The sequence below is a fragment of the Calidris pugnax genome, unplaced genomic scaffold (genome assembly GCF_001431845.1).
Source record: "Calidris pugnax isolate Ruff unplaced genomic scaffold, ASM143184v1 scaffold31, whole genome shotgun sequence".
Lineage (NCBI taxonomy): Eukaryota > Metazoa > Chordata > Aves > Charadriiformes > Scolopacidae > Calidris > Calidris pugnax.
Window position 1 is genome coordinate 3,143,381 of NW_015090786.1, and position 25,954 is coordinate 3,169,334.

The window sequence follows — 25,954 nt, forward strand, 5'->3', positions numbered from 1 at the left end:
TCAGTAAGTAACACATTTGACTGACCTTAAAAAGAAAAAAAACTAAAACTCAGTAAGTAACACATTTGTCTTTCTACAAAGGAATTATGTTTCAATCTTCCATGAAATAATACTGTATGGACTGAGATCTGGGTCATTCTGACTCTGCAGAACTCGATGTGCCAGTCCCACAGTAGCTGACAATTCGACCATCTAAAGTGGCTAATAAGCTACCTGAAAAAAGACTAAACACAATATGGTAAGAGATCTTTATTAAAAATTTTGTACATCAAAAGATTAACTACTACATTTTAAACAAGAAATAAGATTTTACATATTACAAAAGATGTTATTAGTTCTTGAATTAGAAATAAATTTTATGAACACTGTACATGATACATCTGAGTTGTAAGCACAGGAATAGGACCGAGTGCCTAAAAATGATATAACTTAATAAGCAAATGCACTCAATTCTTAGTATACAACATAATATTTCTGGAAAAATAACATGTTAACTTCTGTCTGAAGATGCTGTATCCCTCTAGCTTGTAACTACCAACAGTGTTCTTGGGAGAAAGCAGAGACACATTTGCCCTGCATGGTGATTTTTCCATTTGGAGTTTCTTTCATTGTTGGAGAAATTTTCTTCCTATGGTCTATTTTTCTTGGAGAGAGGAGAATGTTATTCCATGGTATGGTTAACACAATCTGCATATAAAAATCCAATGCAAAACAATTCTCACAATGGAACTTTGCCTCCAACCCAGATTAGAAAAATCAACTGATAGTACATAAATGTCTACAGAAATAGATTTTTATTGACTGTTATCTTTTGTTACAAAGTAGTTAAAAGAAATATATTTTAGCTTATCAGATAACCATTAATGTGTATAATTTATACTATATTTTTTTATTTTTGTGAGTGTAGCTGCATTAGAATTTAAAATAAAAACAAAACAGAAGATCATCTTTTAATTGCATGACCTAGTTGGCTAGGGAGGATGTGTGAAGTTTTACAGGATAGTATGAACATACAGTTCTCATACAAAAGCGTAGGATGTATCTAGTCCAAGAAAGGTAATAAAAAAGATTTAAATCTTTATACAGAAAGTGACAATGCCCATGTTATACTATGGAACACATCTACTAATTTTGAATTACAGGTGTAATGTGTGGATTAAAGATATCAACTTACTAAACAAATCTTAAAAAAAAAAAGAGAGAGCAAAATCTATAAATAAAATAGTAAGTGCTTTCTTTAAGATAATATTCTTTGGCTGCTTTAAGTGCCAGTGAAGGGTTATTGAAAACCACTAAAATGCGTAAGGTCCCACTATTATTGTTAATCTTAACACCGAGCTTGTACGATAATTCAAACTGTTGACTGTTAGCATCTCCAGATCCACGATGTGTTCTCTTGGTCCTGATAGTGATTTCACCAGTACAAGCATTGCACTTACGGCGCTTGTTTGCTGAAAGAACAACAAAAAAAGTTTAATTCGGGCAAATCTAAAATGATTCCCTAGTTGCATGGAGAGAGTGCTTGTGTGTTACCACACTGCAAAAGTGCTCTGTCTCAGCACAGAGATACACAATGCAAGTATTCTTTTAACATTTTTAAATGGCCATGACTAATCTCACACCTGGCTTTGCTGCAGGGGAAACTTTACCTGACTGGGGCTCAGAGGAATAAACCATACCGCAAAATCTGTTCCTGGTTATGTTGACTCTCCTAAAGGACATGAAAAGTGGTAATCCACCCCAGGGTGGACTTTGTTTTTATCCCCATCTATCAGCTTTTAAAATATATAGAGAATAAGTAAAAGAAGAAAGACCTAATGTCTTTAACAGTGATGTAGCTTGTTCAGTGGAGGGAAACTCTATCTCATGGCTCATACTCCCGAAGGAGTTGTGCTCCCCGTTGTAAACACAGGGAATTTTTGCAACCAGTGTGCCCATTGCCATCCCCCTCCTGTACTGCTCCGAAGCTCTTTTCCTGATCTGGGATCGTGCTGCTGGGGAACACTGATGGGCCTTTTCTGTGGCATGCTGCTAGTTTGTTAAATAGCTTCATAATTTCCAGATAATAATAAAAAGTTAAACTCCATCCCTCCCATCACCTACTACAGATATTTTCTCACCATGTCAAATGAGTAGGGTATACAGATGAGTCCAATTCATCTGCTCTGTCTGAGACCCGGCTCAGACTTTTACTGAAACAATAGGAATAACTTCTAAGTAAGCCTTTGTTTACTGCAGTCTCTTGGCAGGAATAAACACGTGCTTCCTTACTTAAGGCCTGTGATTCCTTGTTGGGAGGCAACAGAAAACTGGAATTGTTAGTCTAAAGAAAATCAGTCTAAAGACTAGGTTGGGATCTAACCCAAACTAGAGCTGGAGCGATCTTGTTCTTTTATGCAAACAACAGTTTATATTTCGGTGGTAGGTGTGGATTTTTGATGTGTAATAAATCCAGGGGAAAGCACTGGATTGTAGGTTATACCAGAACAAGTCAGATGCAGATGAGTAGTTCCTTGCTCCCATCTTGGAGAAACATGGTGTAAATAGGCAATGCCATATTTTGGCACGCTTTTTGGATGTATTATCAACCCCCCCATCTTCAAATTTGAAGAAAAATAAGCAAAAATGAAAACTTTCCAATTAATATATTTCTGATTTCAATTTTTTTTGGTGCTGATTCTGTTTTACTGAGTGTAAAGCCACATATAAAGCAAAAGGATTTCCCAGGACTTTAAATATTACAATTGTCCAAGAAAATTGGATTTCTTCCAAAAAAAAAGTTAAAATCTTAAAAAGCAGATGTTATAGGCACTTTCATTCATGTGTATCTACTTCAATTCATTATACCAACAGGAAGTACTGCTACTGTAAGTCATTTGAACTTCTGTGGTTTTCTGAAATACTTGCATCACTTTAGGAAAATTAAGGTTTAAGTATGTCTCAACAAAAAACCTTTGCAAGTTGGCCTGAACTTAGCACTTTAGAAATGCGTGCTCCATCCCAAGCTATTATTCTTTACTTTTTCACAAAAATGAGAAATTTAATAGCAGTAATTGTACAAGGAATCTTTCTATAATCCTCTCCTAAATACATGTATATGGGGTGTTGGTAGAGTGTGAAAAGTGTAGAGGTATCTCATTTGAATCTGACAAGTGTCACCGGATTGCTAAATATTCCTGATTGCTACTAGTATTGTAGTATTCTTTCATTGAAAGAAATAGTTTGATTCTCAGTTTAGAGTTTTCAGGTAGAGAAGTAAAAGGCTTTTACTTCCAAGTAAAAGCTTGGAACCCAAGCACGTTTAATAAGGGAGTATTAAGAAGTTGATAAATGTTGGGATGCTGTGATACTCTTGTGGGAACTTTTGATGGTTTTCTCAAAATGGCAAGGCACTAGAACATCTTGGTAGCACCAGTGGTTTTTATACCCTTGCCCAGAGTCCAACTCCCACCAATACTCACTCTCAGGTAAAATTCTCCATTTTCGTTTCCAGACTTGATCCGGAATGTGTTAATAGTATTCGGGTAAATAGTGGTTGCCTGAATCTGGAAGATATCGGAGGGCACTGTTCTGTCTGAGCGGATGCTCATGTATTTGTACACAACAGAGTAAGGCAGCTCTCGGCAAATGGCATTTGAAACAGGGCAGACACAGCGGCTGAAAAACAAAAATGGATGGAACTGTGATAGCTGCAAACAAATGGTACTTGCTTTCTGTTGTATTTGATCGTGTTGCCTGTTGAGGATGATCCTAAAAAAAAAAAAAAAGACTATTCTCTTACTTCTCAGATGTAAGGACGTAGGGCTCTTGACAAGGATTTCTTGGGTAACAACGAAATCCTCCATGGTAATTCCAGCAAATTTCATCCTCTCTACATTCATTAGTAGTCTCACACTCATTTATATCTAGGACAAAGGAAAAGGGACTGTGTCAAAGCAGATGGAAATGAGTTTGCTACAAAAACAAACACAATGCCTTTAAAAGAACAACAACAAAAAGCCGCCTCCCTGTCTGTTGAAACTCGACAGGTTTCCATGTTCTTTACCTGCTTTCCTGGGGCCTGGCTATAAAGGATTTCTGTATGCAAAAATGGAATAAATTTGTTGATTGAGCTTAAGTAAGTCTAAATATTTTTTCAGTTGTTTAAAGATACATATTAATCATACAGAATGCAACTGTAGAAATACTGGGAAGCTTCTAATTAGCAAAGAATGATTTTGTAGCAGAAGATATCTTGTTGACAGAGGGAAAGGGTTTTGAGGAAGAATTGTGATTTCCTGCCTTTTGCAGGTTCTCATTTTTAATTGCCTGAGTTTCATGGTCCAACTAAAATGCTTACTTAATGGCTACAATTTAACTAAAATAGCTTTGAAAGGAATAATGAAAATTTGTTTATTGTGCAAAGCAGAGCATCCTTTTTTTTTTGTCTGGGAAAATAACCCTGAGGGGAGGTGAGGGCTGTCAGACTTGTGCTGTATTAATGCTCTATTACCCTGCCAGTGCCAGAACCCCACTGCTGTGTATGTATATGGTCTCCTGATTGTAACAGTCTCATGATAAGGGTTTATTCAAATGTAATCTCTTGGAAGGCACAAACAGTTTTTAGTTTTGTTTTTGTTTTTTGTTTTTCTGGATTGTCTAACTAGGCTACAATGTTCAGGATCAGATGCTGTTCTTAGAAGGGAAAGAAATTAATCTGAATCTTATAAAAATATTAATAGAAATTAAGTGATTTCCTCATATCTTCTGCCAATAATTAGCACACCTATTTATTTCTAAAAATAATGACACATCGGTTTCTGGATTACATAAACAATGGTTTTTGCACTCAATATGTTGTTCTGCAATATTCTCTAATAAGATGCAGACACATTTAACACCAGTGAGTAAAACCCACAAACTTTAAAACTCTGGCATCCAATGGCATGTGACCAGAACTCTTATTTTCTTAACACAAATTATATAAGATGTTCAAGTCCCGCATTTTTTTTCTCCTGTTTTCAGAAGAAGCATATCTTTCTTTTCTACTGTGGCTGGATTTAGGAACCTCTATAAAATGAAACATGATATAAAGCATGTTTAGCATCTGCAAAAATCACCCTTTTTTTTCCAGAGATATTTATCTCTGAAACTTAGACTCACTACCTAGACATCTAAGACAAGTTTTACCTGAGGGCTGCAAAAACTCCAATTTTGTCCTAGAAATATGAAGGACTTAGAATTTGAGTTGAAGGATTCAAATAATAATTAATATAAAAGATGCAATTAATCATCAAATGCTTTACCAATGTATCTCTTGCTAACGTAATGGTAATCCTGTCATGAAATATAAACATTTAGATAGCATGCATTTTTAGTCTTGCCTGAAACGGCGTTATTAATGATGCAGTATTGAGGCTGCTAAGGTGGGGGCACTTACCTTGACATGTTCTGCCTCCTACTACCTGGTATCCTTCAGGGCAGACACATGAGAATTTTCCTGGTTCATTGACACACTGATATTGACATATATAACTTGAGGTTCTGCATTCATCAGTGTCTGCAGAGAGCCAAAGAGCTTGAAGTCATTATTTTTTAACATCTACCTTGTTAGAGAATGAAATATAATAGCTAAATAAACGCTGGTTCTAACAGGAAAAAACCCCGAATTCTGTCTAAAAAGAAAAAGTTATCAACAAACAGAAATGTATTTCTTAAACCCTCAAAGTTGCGAACAGAAAGGCTAGTTCTCCTTGTGGTTTATCAATAATCTTCCAAAATTCTCATTTTGGATTTGAGGAAGAAAAGCTAAATTGGGCTTCAGAACAGGTTTAGGAAAACACCTCTTGAAAGAATTTATACTTTTAGTATTCCTCAATGTGATTACTTTCATAAAAAAACCACATGTGAGATTAGTTAGTAAGGCAAAAATTTGTCTTTGTACATGTGCCCTATCCTAGTGGAGTAGCTCCGTGGGAAAGCGAAGGCCTCTTTTTAATCTTCAAATAATGTTCAGTGTATACCATTCTCTTGCTTTTATTCTTGTGTAACCATCAGTCCCTTGCCAGAGACCTGCAGCATGAAATAGAATTTAACAATATATGCCATTAACCAGAAATGAAATGAAACCTATCAAAACTAGGGAATGTCTTGGAAAAGAGCATAGCTCCCTCCTACTACCTCTGAGGCTTGAGCTTAGTTCTTGATTTGATGTCAGGGTTGTCCTTGGAGGCTGCATACTTGCTGCTCCCTGTTCTGTTCACTTGCAAGTAGGATTAGCTTATGAAGCTTGGAGAGGGAGCATCTGTAATAGCTTTGCTGGCTTGTTTAGGAGGGCAGTGGTAAACCAAAAAGACGTCTTTGGCTCAAAGAGTGGTAGAAAGGATATGGGCTTTAAGGGTGAGATCATCATGTGTCCAAAAGGAGATTAGAGGACCCCTGTGGAGACTCTGGCAGAGGAAATAAAGTGTTGATTGTATAATCATCAGGAGACATGCTGTTTGTATACACAGGCTTGAAAGCCCCTCAAAAGCACAATTGTCGCTTCCTTAAAATCAAAAATTTGATGTTTTATTTTCAGAGGAGCCTAACACCACACAAAATTACACTTGTTTTTGGTTTGCATTCCTTTCTGATTCATTTAATGGTCATCAGCATTAGACCACACACAATTCAAGTGAGTTTGTGAAATAAGTATTCAGAAGCCTTATTCTTCCCAGCTGTGATCTGAAATGTAGCAATGTCTTTCCTGTTTTGCATTTAGTATTAAAGAGAGAGACACACTTACATGTACCTGAATGCAGCTGCAGCTACTAAGGTGTGTATTAGCACTTTGCAACATAAAAAAACCCCAAATAAACAAAGTATTGAGGGTTTTGGGTACAAACTGCACCCACAGTGTGGCTCCACTTGAGTTATATCCCTTAGTTCACAGAAGGACTTCTGGGAAAATAATTTTTTAAAAAAGAAAGCAGTCTTCCAAGACAAAAAAAAAAAATTGCTTACCATCACAGTTGATTCTGTCACTGCTTAACTCAAATCCTGGATTACACTGACAGATGAAAGAACCCAGTATATTGTAACACTGTTGTGCACATGGGTTATTGGCATCACATTCGTTTATGTCTGAAAGGAAAAATTACAGATTTTTATCTTGTGTAGCTAGTAATTAGGTTGATTAAGTGGATTAGTCCTTAGTCTGGGTCTATTGCTTAGCAGAAGCTCTGCTGACTCTATCAATATAGATCTGCAGTCACTGGAACAATGTCAGATCTATGCTTTACATTCCATGTAGAAAAAGAGTATTTTTCCAGGAATGAGAGTTATTCTAATGTGTGATGAATTCTTCCAAAAATGTTTAGTGTGGCTATCAAACTGCACATTCCAGCGTCTTTTTTCAGGTAAGAAATGCCAAGGCTCTATAAATAATGATATAAGGAACACATACTGATAAGACCTCTCAGCATGCAGTGGTTAAGATTTATTTGAACTATTTATTACTCTTAAAATTTGTTCTTTTAAATTCCATTACAATTATAACATGAGCCTTTGAGGCCAGTAGAGTTTTGCAACGCTCTACGGCCTAGACCATATTGGGGGAAGGTATGTTTCTATGCTGGATTTTTCCATGATGTGCCCATCCTAAGAACATATGTGAGAACACTGTGGTATGAGAAGAGAAGCAATTTTTAATGGGAGGTTTATATAACTGTAATCACTTCTGGAATCTAAAACACTTGTTTTTTCATAGGCTGTTGACTAACTGCTGCTCCTCTGTCATTCGCTCTGTAGATTTTTAGTGCATTTTCCCTTGTGTTCCTCCCCTGCATGTTTTCCATTCATATTTGTGTTTATCAGATATAACCATTGGTAAAGAGCTGCATTTGGAAAAAAAAATCTTGAGTTCATGGCTTTTGCAAATGCTTATAAACATCAGCAACACTCATTTACGGATAGAACTGAAAACTGACAAAGAAAACTGAGATTAGGCATTCACAAAAACTAAACCAATGAGGAAGATATTAGTTATCTCTATGTGATGAACCTCCTAGTCCTGAAAATGAATGGTAATAGGGGAAAACTGAGTACAAACCTTTTCTTCCTCCTTTTACTTAATTTCTGGCAATAGTGCAAAGAATGTACATTGTGATAATGCTACTAGAGGGGATAAATAAGCTAGCCAACACCAAAATTGTTTGTTTTTCTTCTGAGAAATATTGACCCACTTTCAATATATGCAAAACTTGTAATGCAAATGTAATCGGTACAGCTGTCAAGTGTCACTTCTGCCAGATGACTGTTGTAGATGTGAAAGTCTGCCTTGATGCAGCAACCATTACTTTACACATTTTCTTAAGATTTACTTTACCTAAGTATGTCTTACTAGGCTGGGAGGCAAACAGGAGTCGGAGAAGGGGCATTCTGGTGAAGCACCTGGCAAACTTGGGAGCTGTCATACAGATTTGTAAGCGTAATTGAAAGAATACACCTTGCATTTGAGCCATGGAAAGGGTCAAATGAGTAACAACTTGTCATGTGATTATGTTGTGCCCGTGTACAATTTTTTTTATCCTATCACCTGGTGAGAATCAAGAAATGCCTTTGTAACTGCAGTGCTCTGCAGTGTGTCAGGGTACTTGACAAGATAAGGCAATGCTTGGAAGTAATGGTAGAAGCTGGAAAACCTAGACTTATTTTTCTATATATATATAAAATCTGTATTATATACAGATATATATTATAGCCATAAAGAACTTCTGACCATCTCCATCACCCATCTCTTGATTTAAATCTGTATTATATATAGATATATATATATTATAGCCATAAAGAACTTCTGACCATCTCCATCACCCATCTCTTGATTTTATTTATTTTTTTAATGGCAATTCTCTCTGCACTTCAGCAGACATAGCTTCCTTTTTATCATTGCTCTAATTCTTCTGGAACAGATCTTATGATTTCTAACTTAGCAGCATTCTTAAAGTTTTACTGCAAGGATTCCCTTAGTGTTTAACTTCTAAAGGCTCAGTCTTCCTTAGTGACCCTCATTTTCATTTTTAACATTATTCTTGAAGATATTCATAGATGTGACACTCATAGATGCTTTCTTTCATCACTACATTTATCATGTGCCGAGGATAATTACACTTAACTGCAGAGGTATAGTATTGCTTCCTCTGCTCTCCACTTCCAGCCTTTGTGTTGCATGAACTGGCAATAAAAGCCAATGACAATGCAAAGCTAACCACCAGAACAGAAAGAATAATTAAATCTAAGTGTATTAAATAATTAATATAACCAGTTGCCAAACTAGATGCTCCTCAGAAACCTGCTACGCCAACAAACAGGTCCAGCGGAGGGCTACAAGGATGATCAGAGGGCTGGAGCACCTCTCCTATGAAGACAGGCTGAGAGAGCTGGGGTTGTTCAGCCTGGAGAAGAGAAGGCTCCAGGGAGACCTTATAGCGGCCTTTCAGTACCTGAAAGGAGCTACAGAAGAGCCAGAGAGGGACTCTTTACAATGAAGAGTAGCGACAGGACAAGGGGCAATGGTTTTAAGCTGGTGGAGGGGAGATTTAGGTTAGATACTAGGAAGAAATTCTTTACAGTGAGGGTGGTGAGGCACTGGAACAGGTTGCCCGGGGAGGTCGTGGATGCCCCATCACTGGAGGTGTTCAAGGCCAGGCTGGATGGCTATTTGAGCAACCTGGTCTAGTGGGAGGTGTCCCTGCCCATGGCAGGGGGGTTGGAACTAGATGATCTTTAAGGTCCCTTCCAACCCAAACCATTCTATGATTCTATGAAAATAAGAGGTTTTCAGTAAGGCTCCAATTTTCTCTTCAAGCCTCTTGTGATTCTCAGATCCCTTGCAGGAGAGTGTCTCAATATAGCAACTGGTAGGTCTTATGGGTTGGTATTTATTTCCTTTAAGTTGGGATGAGGATACTGTGGCAAGTTCATGTGTCAGTATTTGTCTCTCTCCCAAGTGAGCTCAAGTACATGCAGTGAAGGTCTTACCTACACAGGTGTGGTTGTTGGATGCCAACTGGAAACCGGCATTGCACTGGCAATAATAGGAACCAGGAGTGTTGACGCACCGATGGTGACAATATGGAGGCAGGGTGCATTCGTCGATGTCTGAGTTGCAAAGAGGAGAAAATAGTTCAAATGGAATCATGGCAGTTCACTGTTGCTGTCTTGTGTCCAAAGAAACGATAAGGTTAATTGTGCTGATTAAAAGCTGAAAAACAGCTCATGTGAGCTAGGTACTGCTTCCATGGATATTAATGGGAATACTGTTTTACACTTTTTTTTTTCCCCCAGTAACTTTTGTAAAATCTGTTTTATGCTGATTGTCTTCCAGCTACTAAGCTCAATACACATTCCAACTTCATTTTTCATTCACTTCCACAGTACTTACTTATTTTATATAGGTAAAACCTAGGATGTTTTCTTCTACTTTTTCAACCAATATTTCTCCTGATCAGACATAATGCCAACCACACAGTGAATGTGGCTTGTAGCTATTTTTCCCAAAAATTCACAAACAGCTCACTGAGCATGTACTAAATCTTTTCAATTCCATTAGAAAAAGTCAAAATTTTCTGTGCAAGTACAGGGGAATGGCAAGAATAGCAAAGTAATGGGCCTGAAAAGGGAATAGGTGATTGTGCTTCTGCAGGGATCCTCCAGAAATGGGCTTGCTCCCCCACGGGGCTGCCACTGCTCCTCTTCTACTCCCTGCCTCTTCTGCACAGCTTTCTGCACAGCAGCACCAGCACCTTCTGGCTGCACTCTCTGGTGCCAAGCAAGGTGATCAGACTGGCTGAAGCTGGTGCTACCTCAGGCAGTATTAACTTTGCCCAGACTCTCCCTGCAGATTAGCTCTGGGTCTGAGGTGGTGCAGGCTTCCTTTCCAAGTGTCAGCATTCCTAATGTGCATCGGAGCAGGGTTTTCACCTGCAAACCATACAAAATGTGCAACAGCCCAATTCTTTCTCTCTGCCTTTTAAAAGGTTCCCTTGCATTCTGGAGGAGATACTGCCTCTCTTTTTATCTGAGAAACATTTTTTTATTATGCCACAGTGGTGATTGTGCATGTATGTGCAGCAGCCGGCTCTAGTTGTGGCCTGCTTGAGCTTGGTGAAGAAATTCATGCCATGTTCTGTACATGTACACAATGTGAGATTTCAAAAGGCTCAACGCTCAGACAAATAAGACCAGTTTTCACTAGAACAAAGAAAGGCACTTCCCATATCCATGCCAGATCTTGAGTTTCCTACCTCCAGCTGTTTCCACCATAGATGTGTTTAAAAAGAGGCCAAGACTTTTTTTGTAATGAGGAAAGTGTTTGTTTTAATATCAAGTGAAAAAATAATCTTTGGAAGTTAACCCTTTCTTTGTCAAATTTACAGTCACTGTTTGGGACTAAACTTAGAATTGGAGATTTTTGGATGGTTCTGAATGAAAAGGCTTACGCTGGAAAATTGCTGGCTATCTGTACAACAGCAATTGTTGCTGTAACTCTTTCGTTGCAGAGAGAAATTTGGAGGTAGAAATGCAATAAATAAGAAGGCATGGTAGATCTCTTCCATCCTCAACTTTTACAGGACTAAGCTCTTACAAATTGCTGTTTAAAGATCTGATTATACAATATAAGCAATGTTCTGCTGCTTAGGCGCTGCATTTATGCAAATAAATGCTTCCAGGATTCAACTCTAATTCAGCAGGAGTTTTCCTTGTGGGATTGGGCACATCAGCTCTGTGCAGATCTAAGGGCTAAGCATCATCTAATCAATTTGGCCAAATCTTCTGTTTGAAGTAAAGCTAGAAAACAATTCATTCTATCTGTAGTCCCATGTTTCAGAAAAGACTTATTTTGGAATATGTGAACAAGCAAATTAAAAAAATATATTTAAAAAAAAAGACAGAAATGATTAGTGAATTTAGATTAAAATCAATCAATTGTTACTAATTAGTCCTTTTCTCCCTCTACCTTGAAGCCAAAATACTCTGGAAAAATTTCTTTCATATTTGAGAAACATTTCCTCCCATATGGAGAACCTCTATCAAGATCTGGCCCCGAGAACATTTTCTGGCTAAGTTGTTATAAAATCCCCAAAGACAGGCTTTATTCTGAAATGCTGACTGTACTAAGTGTAGGGTTGTACTTATAATTTAGGTCAGTGTGTAATATGTAACACAGGTGTTATTCTTGGTGTTGACCTGAATAGGAGAAGGGAAATTTCACTTTCCAGACATCTTAATGTATAGATTTAGTTGCATAAATGTATTCACATGTAGATATGAGGGTGTATCATTCTCCTTCTGAGTGTAATGTGTCCCCCAAGACTTAAGAGTTAGTACCGTGGCTCTTGACATTAAAAGTGCTATTGCATAGCAGTAATATACCTTACCTGCTCTGAAAAATCTAGGTAAACCCTAGTTATGAAAAAAAAAAAATCAATGACCTATCAAAACTATTCCTCTACCTACATTCCAAACTATTCATCCTACACTTGCACAGAAAACTCAGGAAAAATTAGATACATCTGTGTTTACACCAATTTGACAGTTCAGGGCCTGACCCGCATTTCTTAGGAAAGAGATAAAAATTTTTGAGTTGATTTCTACAGCCTTTGGCTTAGAAACCAAAAGAAAGTGTCATGCCTGGAAATTTAAGTTAGTCTAGATGTGTACTGAAACTTCCCCAGTTTCCTTCCTGCAGCTCTTGTTAGGCAGTGACTACCTATAGCCTTTTGAAGGCTTTTTGAAAGAGATTAAAAAGAAAAACTAAAAAATTCTTAGAGATTTTCAAATACAGGATACCTAACACAAAGAAAAAGAGGAGAATCTGAAGTTCTGTTATTCCTGTTCTGCTGAGGACAAAAAGAAGTGTTTCTTCTAGGCTGCATAAAACCACTCTTGTGTCTTAAAAGAGATGGTCTTAAATATATACGTCATGAGGTGATATTTGACTGCCTTGTTTCATACTTGTTTTTATTATCTCTGACAAACATAAAGCTTAAGGTTGGAGTGCCTATAAAAGCAATTCATCCATTGAAATCATGATTGAAGAGGTGTTAAAGGCTAAAGGAGGACTGAAGGAACATAGTAATGGCACTTTTGCATAACTTCCCCAAATGAGGATGGAATAGGAAAGATGCAGTGTTTACACTGCACTTGGATTTAATTTAATGCTATACTTGTATAGGTCCCAAGGGTGCTGATAGTTTATTCTGGCACAAAGAATAAGGCATAGTGGTTTATAAGTTGCAAATATCCTATACCTGCATTCAGAGTTTCCATGTCTTTCATTTAGACTCATAAAACTGAGTACTGAAACAAACTGTGCAAGGGGGCTCTGCAGAGCAGGGATTAGGTCTGTGTGAAGGTAGTGCTTTGTCCTACAGATCTGGAGGCAAGGCTCACTGAGGTCAGTGGAAAGACATGCTTTAGTTTGCCGCTCTAGTAGACTTATGGCTATATCTGGAACACTAGGCAATACCCCAATAAAAATAATAAACACAATGATAACTATTAGGAAAATTAATCTTGTGAAGTTCAGCCCCAAGTGTTGATTATACTTAAAACGTTGTTTCTAGTTCCATGTTCTAGTGATTACTTATTGTGATGAAGTGATTATTCCATTTCATTTCAAAGTTATGTGTACTGTAAAATAGCTACATACCTATACATTTTATAATCGATATAAAGATTGCAACTGTAGGTAATGAAAGAATATTTAGTTGAAAGCAACACTTACCAACACATTGGTCCCCTCGTTTCTGATAGCCTGGAGGACACTGGCAGCTGAAGGACCCTCTTAAATTCACACATACTTGGTCAGCTCTACAATTATGGGTTCCAGTTGCACATTCATCTATATCTTTTTTATAAAAAAAGGCACATGCAATCTTAGTAATACAGTTTACTTAAACTATTTAGCCTATTGAAATGCTTTATGCATCTTCAAGCTACCTATGAGTGAAGGCAGCAAAGTTCAAATATACTCCAAAGATGTCATCTCAATGCTTATTGCCTTTGCAGGACATAAAATGTTATCAGATTTCTAACAGCTTTTAATTCTGATACACTGCGTTTGGAAATATTTTTAGATATGGTTATTTTAAACAATCAGATATTTTTTGTCAAATATCATTAATATTTTGTACTTAACACTATAAAACTTTCTGTAAACTTCTTGCAACTTTATCATATTTTAATCATTTGACTTTTTTGGTTTTGGTTTTTTTCCCCCCATTCTGGCTGTTTGTTGCATGCTGAATTACTCCGGAAAATTTCAGCAGACATGGTTCAGCCCTTTTTCAAGAATGAGATGAGTTAAAATATGTTGTTTTGTTGATACTAAAAAGAGTCTAGTGATCTCTTTTGCATGGTCCTGTGCTCCACACTTTGGACAGGGACTTGGAACTTGGTACGTGGTGGCCTTTTCATCAGGAAGAGGTCTGCCTCTTGTCATTCCCATGAAAATTCCCCTAATTCAGGCAATCTGTTAAAGTTTTTGGAAACGGTTCGTATTTGAACAGTACAGCTAAAAATACAAATACTAGACCGATACTTTTCAGTGTAATTCAGGCAGCTTTTTTTAGTTCACACTAAATGCAGGTTTATACAAGTATAAAAACAACATTTTGATTTTTGTCTATTCATTATAACTGCTGGAGGTACTTAATTATAATTAAACTGCATGTGCTGACAAATAGGTTGCTTAAAATGGAATTACAATTTGCTTTCTCATCTGAACATCCAAAAAGTTGGAGAGATCTTATTGTAATCTGATACAGAACAGTGAAAGGACTTTTTAATTTTGGCATTGTACACAATTTGGAGACTCTAGGCTGAATAAACAAATTCCTTAAAACTTATGATCTCTAGTTTACAGATCTCAGCTGACCTCTCTATTTGTATAGGCACTGGGGATGTTAGAACATCACCAGTGGCAGATTCTGGGTGGTGCTTTGGAAAAAATGATGGATTCTTTCTCATAGCAAATGAAAACAATTTTGACCACAAGATTCAATAAAAAATAAACCATCAACAGTTTGAATTAATTCTCAATGTTTGCCCTTTCCCCAAATGTCCAAATATTTTACATATATTTTCTCTTTATCTGACAGGAAAAATAAAGTCCTTTTAGGTTATCCTGCTCTTTGCATTTCTGCATACTATCAATCCTAAAGCTGTGGTGTTGATGCAGGACTTGCTGACTGCATTGTTCTGTACTGACAGCTGAAAAGCACATTCTCAGGTGTAAAGTTTGTCAGGGACTGTAGCTGGCTGCCTCGTACCAACCTGACACATCATTAAACACTTGAGCCAAAGCATGGTGGAGTTCAATGCAAGTCTATGCAGGGATTTCACTGGGCTTTGCATGTACTTCTAGTTTCTAAAGAAGTGGAAAATAAAATGGCTATAGTACTTGCACAGTCTAAATCTTTTTTGTTGCAGAGTGTACTGAAACAAAGAAAGTTTACTTGATCTTTGAGAACTTCATATATGAGTAAACTTAACATTAGTTACCTTTTAAGATGGATAAGTTGAAGTGCATTAAGTCCTTATGTTGCCATTTGCATCCACCTCCTGATTTCTGTTTAGCTTAATTTCTATGGAACACTAAGCTACCCCAGATAAAATGAAACAACCTAGATTGACTTATGCACTCAAGATCTTTGATTTTTCCAATGGTAAGTTCAGTTTGAAAGAAAAACAATTATTCAAAGTAGTGTTTGACTGCTAGCTGCTGCCTCATTTGAAAACTCTTGGAAGATTCGATATTATGGCCACAAAGACTTGTGTTTATAAGAACAACCTTTTCTTGAGACTTGTTTCAAGGAATCCTTTAGATCTCTCCTAAGCTTCTTACTCAAGTAATGATCCTGAACTGGGTTGCATATTAGCTGTGACTGTATGCACTGTCTGTCTTCCACATGCCATGAAAATACATATTGGTATGCAGTGTGTTCTTGGTGGACTTCAGAAGAGCTTTATCAGTGTTGTTACTCTGCATCATCATGGTACATTTTGCTATCATGGCTGGTTTTGCTGGATGGCTTTTGTTGATACGTGAGTCCCTAGGCAAGCTAGGGAAATGGATACGTGGAATGAAGTATTGATGGGAATTCTTTGAAAACTCTAATCCTCTTTTTTTTTTGTGTGTGTGGACTTCACTGAACTAAGGCGGGAAGTGAAGGTGGACAGGAGAGCAGCCCCTAGCCTTCACTGGGAAAGGACAGTAGTTTGCTATGCCTAGAGCAGTCCTGCTCACATCTGTGCAATAAAATTGGTGATGTTAGAGTAAGGCTGGTGGCCTGAAGATCAAGTTTCCTAAGTGCTTCAAGGAAAATATTGTGGGAGGAGAATAACAGGCAGCTAGAAAGGTTTCAGTGCTAGAACATTCAGTTCTGAAACCTCTAGTATTGCAATAATTACAGATATGTCTACTGTTGTGACTGATACAAGGGCAAGGAAGTAACTGGAAGATTTTAGTGCTAAAAGTGGTGCCAAATGTGAATTGTATTAGTGTGATACCAGAAGCAGCCCAGCCCTTGTGGAGTATGGAGAGGAGCACTGGTGGATTTATCAATGTGATGTTCCTGCACAGATCTCTGCATCTATGCTTTTGGTAAATGAGGCCCAAAGAGAAGTCTTAAGCTTCTTGGTACTCAAAATGACCTGAATCATCCTCCATTAGAGAAACACTCCTTTTTCTAACTGTCCTGAGAATTCTTGGAGCACTAGAGGAGTGGAAGTCATAGAAAGGAAGTAACATTGATGCTGGAGGTCTCCTTGGGATAAGGCAGATCACGTCCATTTTTCTCTGAGGTGGCTGGGGTAGAGTTATCTACTAATGAACATGCATGCTTCTCTCCCAGTATGAAATATTATAATCTTACAGTGGCATTGTCAGTATTAATTTGGAATTCCCACTTATGTGTTTCTTCATGGTTCGTGGATGGACGGACTGTCTATCTGCAGTTGTTTAGGGTCAGACTGATCTGAAGCTTCCAGATATGCTTTCCCAGTTACATCGCCTCTGTATGGAAATCAGTAACTTCCAGGTCTTATTATTTTATCATCTGATTATATATTATCATTACTCTAAGAACTTTTTCCAGTTTAAATCAGGCTTTTCTATCCATTAGATTCCTAGCTTCATTATCATAACTTGCGCAGTGCCCCCTGATTCTGTGACGGTGATCTGAAAGCTGAATCAGCTCCTGTTTTTAGTCTGTATCAAATGCAGTAATACTGGGATGAGATGGTGCTTATACAAAGCATGGGTTTTTCCTTAAACCTTACCATCTCATTCCATTTGATCTTTATTGACAAAATCCTTGGACTTAAGTGTGAGCAGTTAGATAAGGGTGTTGGGAATCCATACTTTTGGTTTCTGCCTACTGCAGACACCTGTGACCAGACTGATTTGGTATCTGTGAAGACATAGCAAGCTAGGGCAAGAGTGTGATAGAAACTCCTATGGGAACATCACAGAGCTCACCAGCTTTAATCCTCGGAGCAAGATAAACTTGTCTGACCTTTTCTTTTGAGCATGAATGTTTAATAATGTGTGTTACGTGCATGTGTATTTATAATAATTAAAAAAATTAAATCAAGGCACTCTACTGCACACACTTGTCTCTCTGGGGAGAGGGTGAGAGAACAAACATGTGACAGATGTTTGTCATGTTGCTTAATGCACTACTGGAAAGCACTCAAGATACCACAGTGATGACTGCAGTATAAGAAACAGATCTAGAAAGAAAATAACGGGTTTTTACAAGCTCATTCTTGAGCATCTTTCCTCGGCATCCTCTTTTCCAAATTTAGTGTCATCATGATAAAGTTTTTTTCCATAAGTGTTTCAGCAACTGATGCCATAGCTGAAGCTTCTACCTTAAGCAAGTATCCTGTAGGCTATACCCCAAAACACCCTCAACTCATTCCTCATCAACTTCATTTGATTTCATTTCTAAATGTTACATGTACATTTGTTTGCTCAGGTAGACAACTTAACCAGTAATGAACATTTTTTAACATCACCGTTTCTTTATTTTTTGTATTTTCTAATCTCAGCTAACATTTTAAAGGTTGTGCTGTTCACTACAGGTAAGCTGTAAGTTTGTATTGAATTGTTAAACAACTTGAATGGGTTTTGATTATTGATGCATGCAACCTGTGACAGATTAATTTTGAAAATCACTGTGTATCTGAGTGATCTAAGATGTTGCTCAGATTTTCATTCTCAGTCATTCTCTTGCCAGTTTCAGCCTGTGTAGTTGGAAAATTTCTCTTGAAATAGCCTGGGTGTCTCTAAATCCTTTTGCAGATTAATCTTACTTGAAAACAGAGCTGGGTTACCTTCAGTGTCTTGATCACTGAAATAGTAGTTGCTTATAGATTGCTATAATATACAGCACTGGGCAACTTCCTTCTGAGGGGAACAGAAGGTCCAATATGCTGGCCAGACACTCCTCTTAGGGAAGTCTACTGCCTCCCTGGGGCCCAGGTTAAGGACATCACTAGGAAGCTTCCTAGCCTGGTATGGCCCTTAGAATATTTCCCATTACTGCCCTCTGATGTGGGTGGTGATGAAGCCACATGTAGTCCACGGCCAATAAAAAGAGATGGCTGGTAAGGGAATCTGGAGCACAGGTTATTTTTCCCTCTCTCCTTCCAGCTACAGGCAGTCACATTGGAAGAAAGAGATGGGCCCAGTCTCTCCTGTGAGTACAGGCTGAGAGAGTTGGGGTTGTTCAGCCTGGAGAAGGCTCTGGGGACACCTTATTGCAGCCTTCCAGTATCTAAAAGGGGCCTACAGGAAAGATGGAGAAGGGACTCTTTACCAGTGTGGAGCTGTAGGATGATGGGTAATGTTTTTAAACTGAAAGAGGGTAGATTTAGATGTCAGATAGAATTCACCTTTCTCAAAGTGGGAAGGGGGTCTTTGCTCACAAACTAGAAGGGCTCATTGACAGAAAATTAAACTAGGTTTGACAGGGGAGGGGGACAATGTCAGGCTTGTCTGTGACAAGCTGTGGCATGACCGGCCAAGGATAGAGGGATGGGGTGCTAGCAAGGCACTGCAGCCTATTGCTCTGAGATGTGCTGACTACACTGCACCACACTTGAAGTCTTACAAAGATGAGCCAGAGGTTCCTGAGATAGGAGGAGCCAAGAGGGAAACACCAGTGAAATACCCCAAAGGAATTAAGGGATGTTCGCCTAAGAAGGTGACATGGCTGACAGCTCAAGTGCCTCTACAACAGTGCATGCAGCATGGGCAACAAACAGGAGGAGCTGGAAACCACTATGTAACTAGAAAGCTATGGCCTAGTTGCCATTACTGAAACTTGATGGGATGAATCCCATGACTGGTGTGTGGCTACTGATGGCTACAGTGTCTTCAGAAGGGACAGGTGAGGAAGGAGGGGTGGAGGCATCAAGAAATGGATAGTGTGAAGAGCTGTCTCTGAGAAATAGCCACAAGCATCAGATAGAATTCACCTTTCTCAAAGTGGGAAGGGGGTCTTTGCTCACAAACTAGAAGGGCTCATTGACAGAAAATTAAACTAGGTTTGACAGGGGAGGGGGACAATGTCAGGCTTGTCTGTGACAAGCTGTGGCATGACCGGCCAAGGATAGAGGGATGGGGTGCTAGCAAGGCACTGCAGCCTATTGCTCTGAGATGTGCTGACTACACTGCACCACACTTGAAGTCTTACAAAGATGAGCCAGAGGTTCCTGAGATAGGAGGAGCCAAGAGGGAAACACCAGTGAAATACCCCAAAGGAATTAAGGGATGTTCGCCTAAGAAGGTGACATGGCTGACAGCTCAAGTGCCTCTACAACAGTGCATGCAGCATGGGCAACAAACAGGAGGAGCTGGAAACCACTATGTAACTAGAAAGCTATGGCCTAGTTGCCATTACTGAAACTTGATGGGATGAATCCCATGACTGGTGTGTGGCTACTGATGGCTACAGTGTCTTCAGAAGGGACAGGTGAGGAAGGAGGGGTGGAGGCATCAAGAAATGGATAGTGTGAAGAGCTGTCTCTGAGAAATAGCCACAAGCAGGTTGAAAGTCTGTGGGTAAGAATTAGAGATCAAGGGACCATAGGAACATTACAATTAAAGACACCGGTCTTCCAATTAAATTACATGTCAGCCACACTGCTCTCTCAGAAATGTTTATAGAAGTCCTCAACTGTACTACGGTAAATATGGTCATCAGACCCCAATGAGTCATCCCAATATAAATACTGCATTTTGCAGCAATCGCCAGGGCTATTCTAGAAAGTTCATTTTAGAAGTCTTTCATATTGATTACTCTCTGTAGCTTCAGATAAAGCTTTGATTTCCATAGGCTTCTGTTTGAAGTTTGCAGGGTGCTACAGAAATGATGTCAGAACCATGGAGGGCAGCAGAGCTTGCTCCTGTATTCCTTCAAAATATAAATCAACTTGCATTTCATACTTTTAATTCCATAAGCCTCACTAATATCTATACCCAGTGATTCCCTCATTTTCCAAAAATGTACCCACACTCCCTCTTGAAGTGATTTACACAATTATGTCCTTCCATTGCTGACTTTGGCAGCCTACGCTATATTTCAACCACCAGTTGTGTACAAAAATTTTGCCTGACCTGCTTTTTAGCTATAGCTTTCTCTAAATCTAGTGTATCATTCCCTGTTTTAGAGCTAGTTAGTTTTTCTACGTCTCTACTGCAGTCCATTCTGTTAGGCTCTTATCTACATCCATAAAATTCTTTCCTTGTCTCTCTTTCTGAGCTACAAACCTGGCTCCATTCCCTTCATGCTGTGACTCATTTTTCCCAAACCCCCTGACTCATGCTGCTTGCTCACTTATGCAACAGCTTAATCTCTGTAATTTTCTTCATATCATTAGGAGAAGTACATAAATTCATGAGATGCATTTAATCAGTGCTTCAAGCTTTTGTAGAAAGAAAATAAATACCATCCTTCATCTCATCTAAGCCACTCAAACCTTTTCTCCTCTAGCTCATACCTGTATGTTGTGCTCAGAGCTGGAGAACTGTATTCTGAACGTAAGTATTTCATATTCCTGGGACTGAAGTGCTCAACTTCTTTTTGCTCACTGGCTCTCAACATACTGCAATTTACTACATCATCTTCATGCTCTCCTTGTTTGTGTATATATTCATCTATTCAAACAAGTCATAAAATGTTTGTAGGTTGCTTTCTCTGTTCTGGTCTTGTAAGTAGAATACTCCACCAGATCAAAAAGAGGGTTCTTAAAATGACCTTATGGGATTCAAATTCTTATTTTTGCCCCCACTGAGCAGCGTCAATGGACCAGCTTCTGAATGGTTTATACAAATCTAAACGCAGAATGATTCTATCAATGTCAGTGTTGCACTTGTCATTGACTCTAGTGAAGCTGTTCTCCATTTGTTTTTAAAGTAAACAATAAATATTTTAGTTAATCAGTTTAAACTTTTTTGAGTTCTCAGTGTGAGTGAGACCAGAAAATGACTTGGTCTGTTTTTCTAATGGATTCATCTGAACTGAAAACACTGCCTCCCACGTAAGCAATGGCACCAGTGAGTCTGATATCAGACATACAGTCATCTCCACAGTACTGCAGGTATTGTGGACTATTTACTTAACTGCAGGATTCTGTAAAACCTTTCACTTTCTGTCCACTTCATTAGCTTTCTTTCTGTCTGTAAGACATTTTACATTAGTATTTTTCAGAAATAGCCAGTTGACTATAAAATACTTGGAGAAATTAGACCACTATAGTTTTTCCACGAGTATGGGCTTATTTTATTTTATAAAATAAGTATTCTGTCTCTTATTTATGTTTCTTATATTGTTCTTGCAACTGAAGCCAAGCTCACTGCTATGTCGTTTCCTGGATCCTCCCTGATCCTTTCTTACACATAGGAACAACATTAGCAACCTCCAAATTCCCTGGTTCCCTCCCCAGCCTTAGCAAGCTATCAACAATTTCTGTCAAAGGCTTTTCTATTTCCCTTGCTACTTCCTTCAACATTTGGGATGTTATTCATCTGGGCTGGATGCCCAGACAACTTTTAACTCATTGGTGTTGGGAGGCTGTGCTTTATGGTGGTAAATACCAGCAGAAAATCTATTACATAACATCAGGCAGCAAAACACTAAATTTTTCACTTCTGGAGTGGCAAAACCTGTTAAGAAAGCAAGCTGCACTCTGACAGTGCAGTCACTATCCAGTAGTGTCATGAGGTAGCATCTATAATTCTGTACAACTCTGTAGCAGCCCATAAACTCCCTCTTTATTGCTGTTTTTTCTCTTCCCCTTTTAAATTTTCCTTTGGCCCTTTCATGTTAAGTATATTGGACTGATTGCCCTGGTAACAAGTTTTCACAGTTGAGCGAAGGTAACCTGCACAAATACTTGTTTGCACAGGAAAAATATATGTAAGAGCCAAGACCTACATTTAAGCAAATATGTGAGGTAGAATGTTTAAATTAATGAGATTTTCATGAAAAACAGCATGACTCCTTTTGGTGTGCCGAAACATTTCCCCTCTCAAATTTGAGAGTACAGCAAAGCAAGCCCTTTGTAGGTTTGTCCTTTAGTACTCCTGGACATCATGGCACAGCAAAATAAAAGTAATGCAAGTACCAATGTAGAAAATGTACAACCCCCCCTAAACCCTAACGCAGTGCAATTTATACTTTCTTGTGTGGTTTCTGTATTTGGACTGCTATCATGAATTTGGGAAAGTCACCCAGCCTCAGTGACTTCACGAATATGAAGGTACAGGAAAAGCATCCTTCTATTTACTCAACAGAGTCAACAAGGGATCAAGCTGTAATAATCAAGTCTGGACTGCAGTACTTTGTCACAATTATGTATTGTCTTTGGTATGTCCAAACTGAATTGACTTATCACATAGAATAGCTAAATAAAGGAGTGAGCCATAGCTTTCAGCACTAGAACATCTCCCACATGTTTGTTCGGGAGTGGCAGGCAGCTGAAAAGGAAAAAAAATGAATGAAGCTTTGATGCATTACTTCCTTTCTCCTCTGCTTTGCCTCCATCTGTGATGCTACCTTCCTTCTCTAGTGTATGCCATGCAGCCTCTAAATTGCACTGCAAAAGGTAAATGGCTTTTAGTTCTGAGATTTTTTTTTTCACTTTGAAAACTGAGATGCCATATGCAACTGAACATGGCTTTTTTCTGTATCTTAATGTGAGACAACACTTACAATCGTTACGTTCAGGACAGCATTTCAGTGGTGACAAGGTAGGGACACTTAACCTGAATCAGCACCCAAACGTGTATTCTGGTCCTGTGCCTTCAGCACAGTAGCTGTTCCTGCTGGAAATTGTGTGGTAAGTTAAAAAGCCTAATGCTGTATTACAACTTTCTCTATGTTGTGCTCTGTACCTTTCCAGGCCCCTACCAGTACAAACCATGGCTTAACACAGCTTGGAGGAATGTGCTCTGATAAAAAGATATACTTCATTATCCTATCATAACCACAGTGAATTAAATGAATGTGGCACATAAACCACTATTCAAGTAATACAGTAATGAAAATGATTATTACAAATAAAAGTGGTATGGCTAATATGAAAACAATGTTACTCTGGTACAAGGCCACAAAAACTATTCCATTATTCCCAGAAGACATTTAACAATAGTATTTCCTATGCAATGTTACTTCAACATGTATTCTTAAAACAAGAACACGGGTATTAATATATATTGTCTTTGTGTTTAAATTTTCTCAAAGGGAAGAGTACTTTTTTCCCAACAGAAGACCACAACGTCTTCCTGCTCATCAAAACCAAAAATACTTCATGTTTTTGACTGATCTATATTAATTTAAATTTTGTATTTTGGGCTTTATTTCTGCTGGGACCACAAATGGAGCCATCCATACTTGCTTTCAAGTTATAATCCAATAATTCAGTGCAATGTATCTGCAAGTCTCAGAGTGCTTCAAATTGTGAGTTGTCATAATGGTAAACTTCTTGATTTACATTGCAATAGCTTATTTTTACTTTCAGTAGAGTATTTCCTGCTGTTGTTTTTTTGTGACTTTATGCTAGAGGTCTAACAACTTGTGCTTTTTGGTTCATGCCTGCCTAAGTGAGGATCACCCACCCATGATGACCAATACACTTGGACTATACTCAAAAACAACAAGGGTGGATTAAACTATTTCATTATTGCAGATGAAAGAGTTCTCCCCGACATCTGGCATATCATCTTCAAAACTGATATGGAACATTTCCATAAATTCAGCTTAACATTGTTTTTGTGAGTGTTCCAAAGTATTTTTAACATGAAGAAATAGCATGCAAACTAATTTCCTATTAGAAAGTAAATGTCTTGTTCTTATTTCTAATTCACTCAGTTATTAAAAAAGAAAAAAAAAAAAGAAAGATGTTCGCTTAACTTGAAGCATACTGTTTTGTTTATTTAAGTTAATGGAAAAGCTAGTCAGTGTTTGATGTAAAGCTGCCCCCTTGCTTGAAAGAAAACCAAACAACTGGTTATGAATTATGAATATCTCCTAATAGTTTCCAGAATTATCTGAAGGATGTATTTTTTTTTCTTAATTACGTACACTTAAAAGTTCCAAGTTCCCTATTCATTTCCATTTTGTTTATTTCTCTCCTTGGAAACCTCATAAGCATTTTCCTTCAGCTAGGCTTGACTGAACAAAATAGTATGGCTACAACCTGTAATATTAGGGAAATAAAGGCCTGAAAGCTCTTTGTGGTTTTTAATTAGGAAGTTGAAGAATCACTCGTTAAATCTTTGTGAGCCTTTTCACAGCACTTACACTGGCAGCTGCTGGGTCTCTGCAAAGGAATACACAAACTTCTGTCTAAAAAGTGTGCTTCACAGCACACTTTTAAAAATCAGCTTTTATTCTGAGAGAACACAGAAAACAGTTCCTGCAAAAAATACTGCTTTTTCTTGTACGTTGGCATGTCTTCAACTGTTTTAGTCCTAATCAGACCGTTCTTCTTGTGAGGAAGCACAGTGTCTCCTTACGTTGAGGGAGGCACCTCCATGTAGGAGTTTCTGGCAAAGGTACTGCAATGGGGGATGCAGTCTAGTGAAAACCTGGTCTGCCTGTGTGGTACTACCAGAGCCTGCAAGTCCTTCTGAACAGTCAAGGCAGCTAGTTATCAATTGAACAAAATTTCCACAGCAAGCAAACTGATGCACTGGGCATAAACTAGGTGATACCCAACCCTAGCCTGAAATACAGTAGCCTGATTTATTATTTTTCTTGGTAGTGAATGCATAGCTCATCAGTGCACACGTTGCTGGTTTAAGAAACAAGGAACGTTAAGATATAAGAGACTTCAGATATAAGACCAGAGACTTAAAATATTTGATATAGGGACCAATTTAATCAATAAAATCTTATTCTCTTTCAGCCTTTGCAGGCTGAATGAACTGTTTTAGGGATTACAACTGTAGTTCCCAAGCTGAGAACATTTAAGTTCAAGTCGAGTTCAAAAGCAACTATCAGAAGGAGAAGGCTTATCTAAACGATGGTATTGTTTTTAGCACTAATCATCCTAGCTGTTGGCAGTACCAACATGCTGCAATCTCCTCAGCTCCCTACGTAAATAAGCAGATTCCTGATGCTGTTCCAACTACAGAAATGCCTTTGAAGGCATTATTTAGTTATGAATTTTTCTTACATGGTTATGTGATACTTTTAGTGTGTTGCTGTATGTAACCAGAGAAGCCTTGTTTTGAAGAAATGTATCTAAAACTTGTTTACTTTCAAAGTATAATTGGCTGGAGCTGCCCTGTATTTTATCTTCTTGTGAAATAAAAAATGAAATGGTTAAAAGAAATTCACTTTCACGCCCTCTACAACTTTTGAATGATAGAACAATAAAAGCAAATTATGGAAATAGTACTTAAAAAAAGACACAT

The 25,954-nt window shown here is 38.1% G+C and overlaps 1 protein-coding gene across 1 annotated transcript in view; it reads right to left on the reverse strand.

Annotated features, from left to right (window-relative positions):
- Positions 1-234: 234 nt before the first annotated feature.
- EFEMP1 (EGF containing fibulin-like extracellular matrix protein 1) overlaps positions 235-25,954 on the reverse strand; it is a 52,544-nt gene continuing 26,824 nt past the window's right edge. Inside the window, exons 5-11 of the mRNA XM_014966490.1 lie at positions 13,748-13,870; positions 10,000-10,119; positions 6,985-7,104; positions 5,420-5,539; positions 3,782-3,905; positions 3,462-3,657; positions 235-1,451 (exon numbers count right to left, since the gene is read on the reverse strand). Coding sequence (XP_014821976.1) covers positions 1,293-1,451; positions 3,462-3,657; positions 3,782-3,905; positions 5,420-5,539; positions 6,985-7,104; positions 10,000-10,119; positions 13,748-13,870 — 962 coding nt within the window. The 3' untranslated portion in view covers positions 235-1,292. The remainder of the gene's footprint in view (positions 1,452-3,461; positions 3,658-3,781; positions 3,906-5,419; positions 5,540-6,984; positions 7,105-9,999; positions 10,120-13,747; positions 13,871-25,954) is intronic.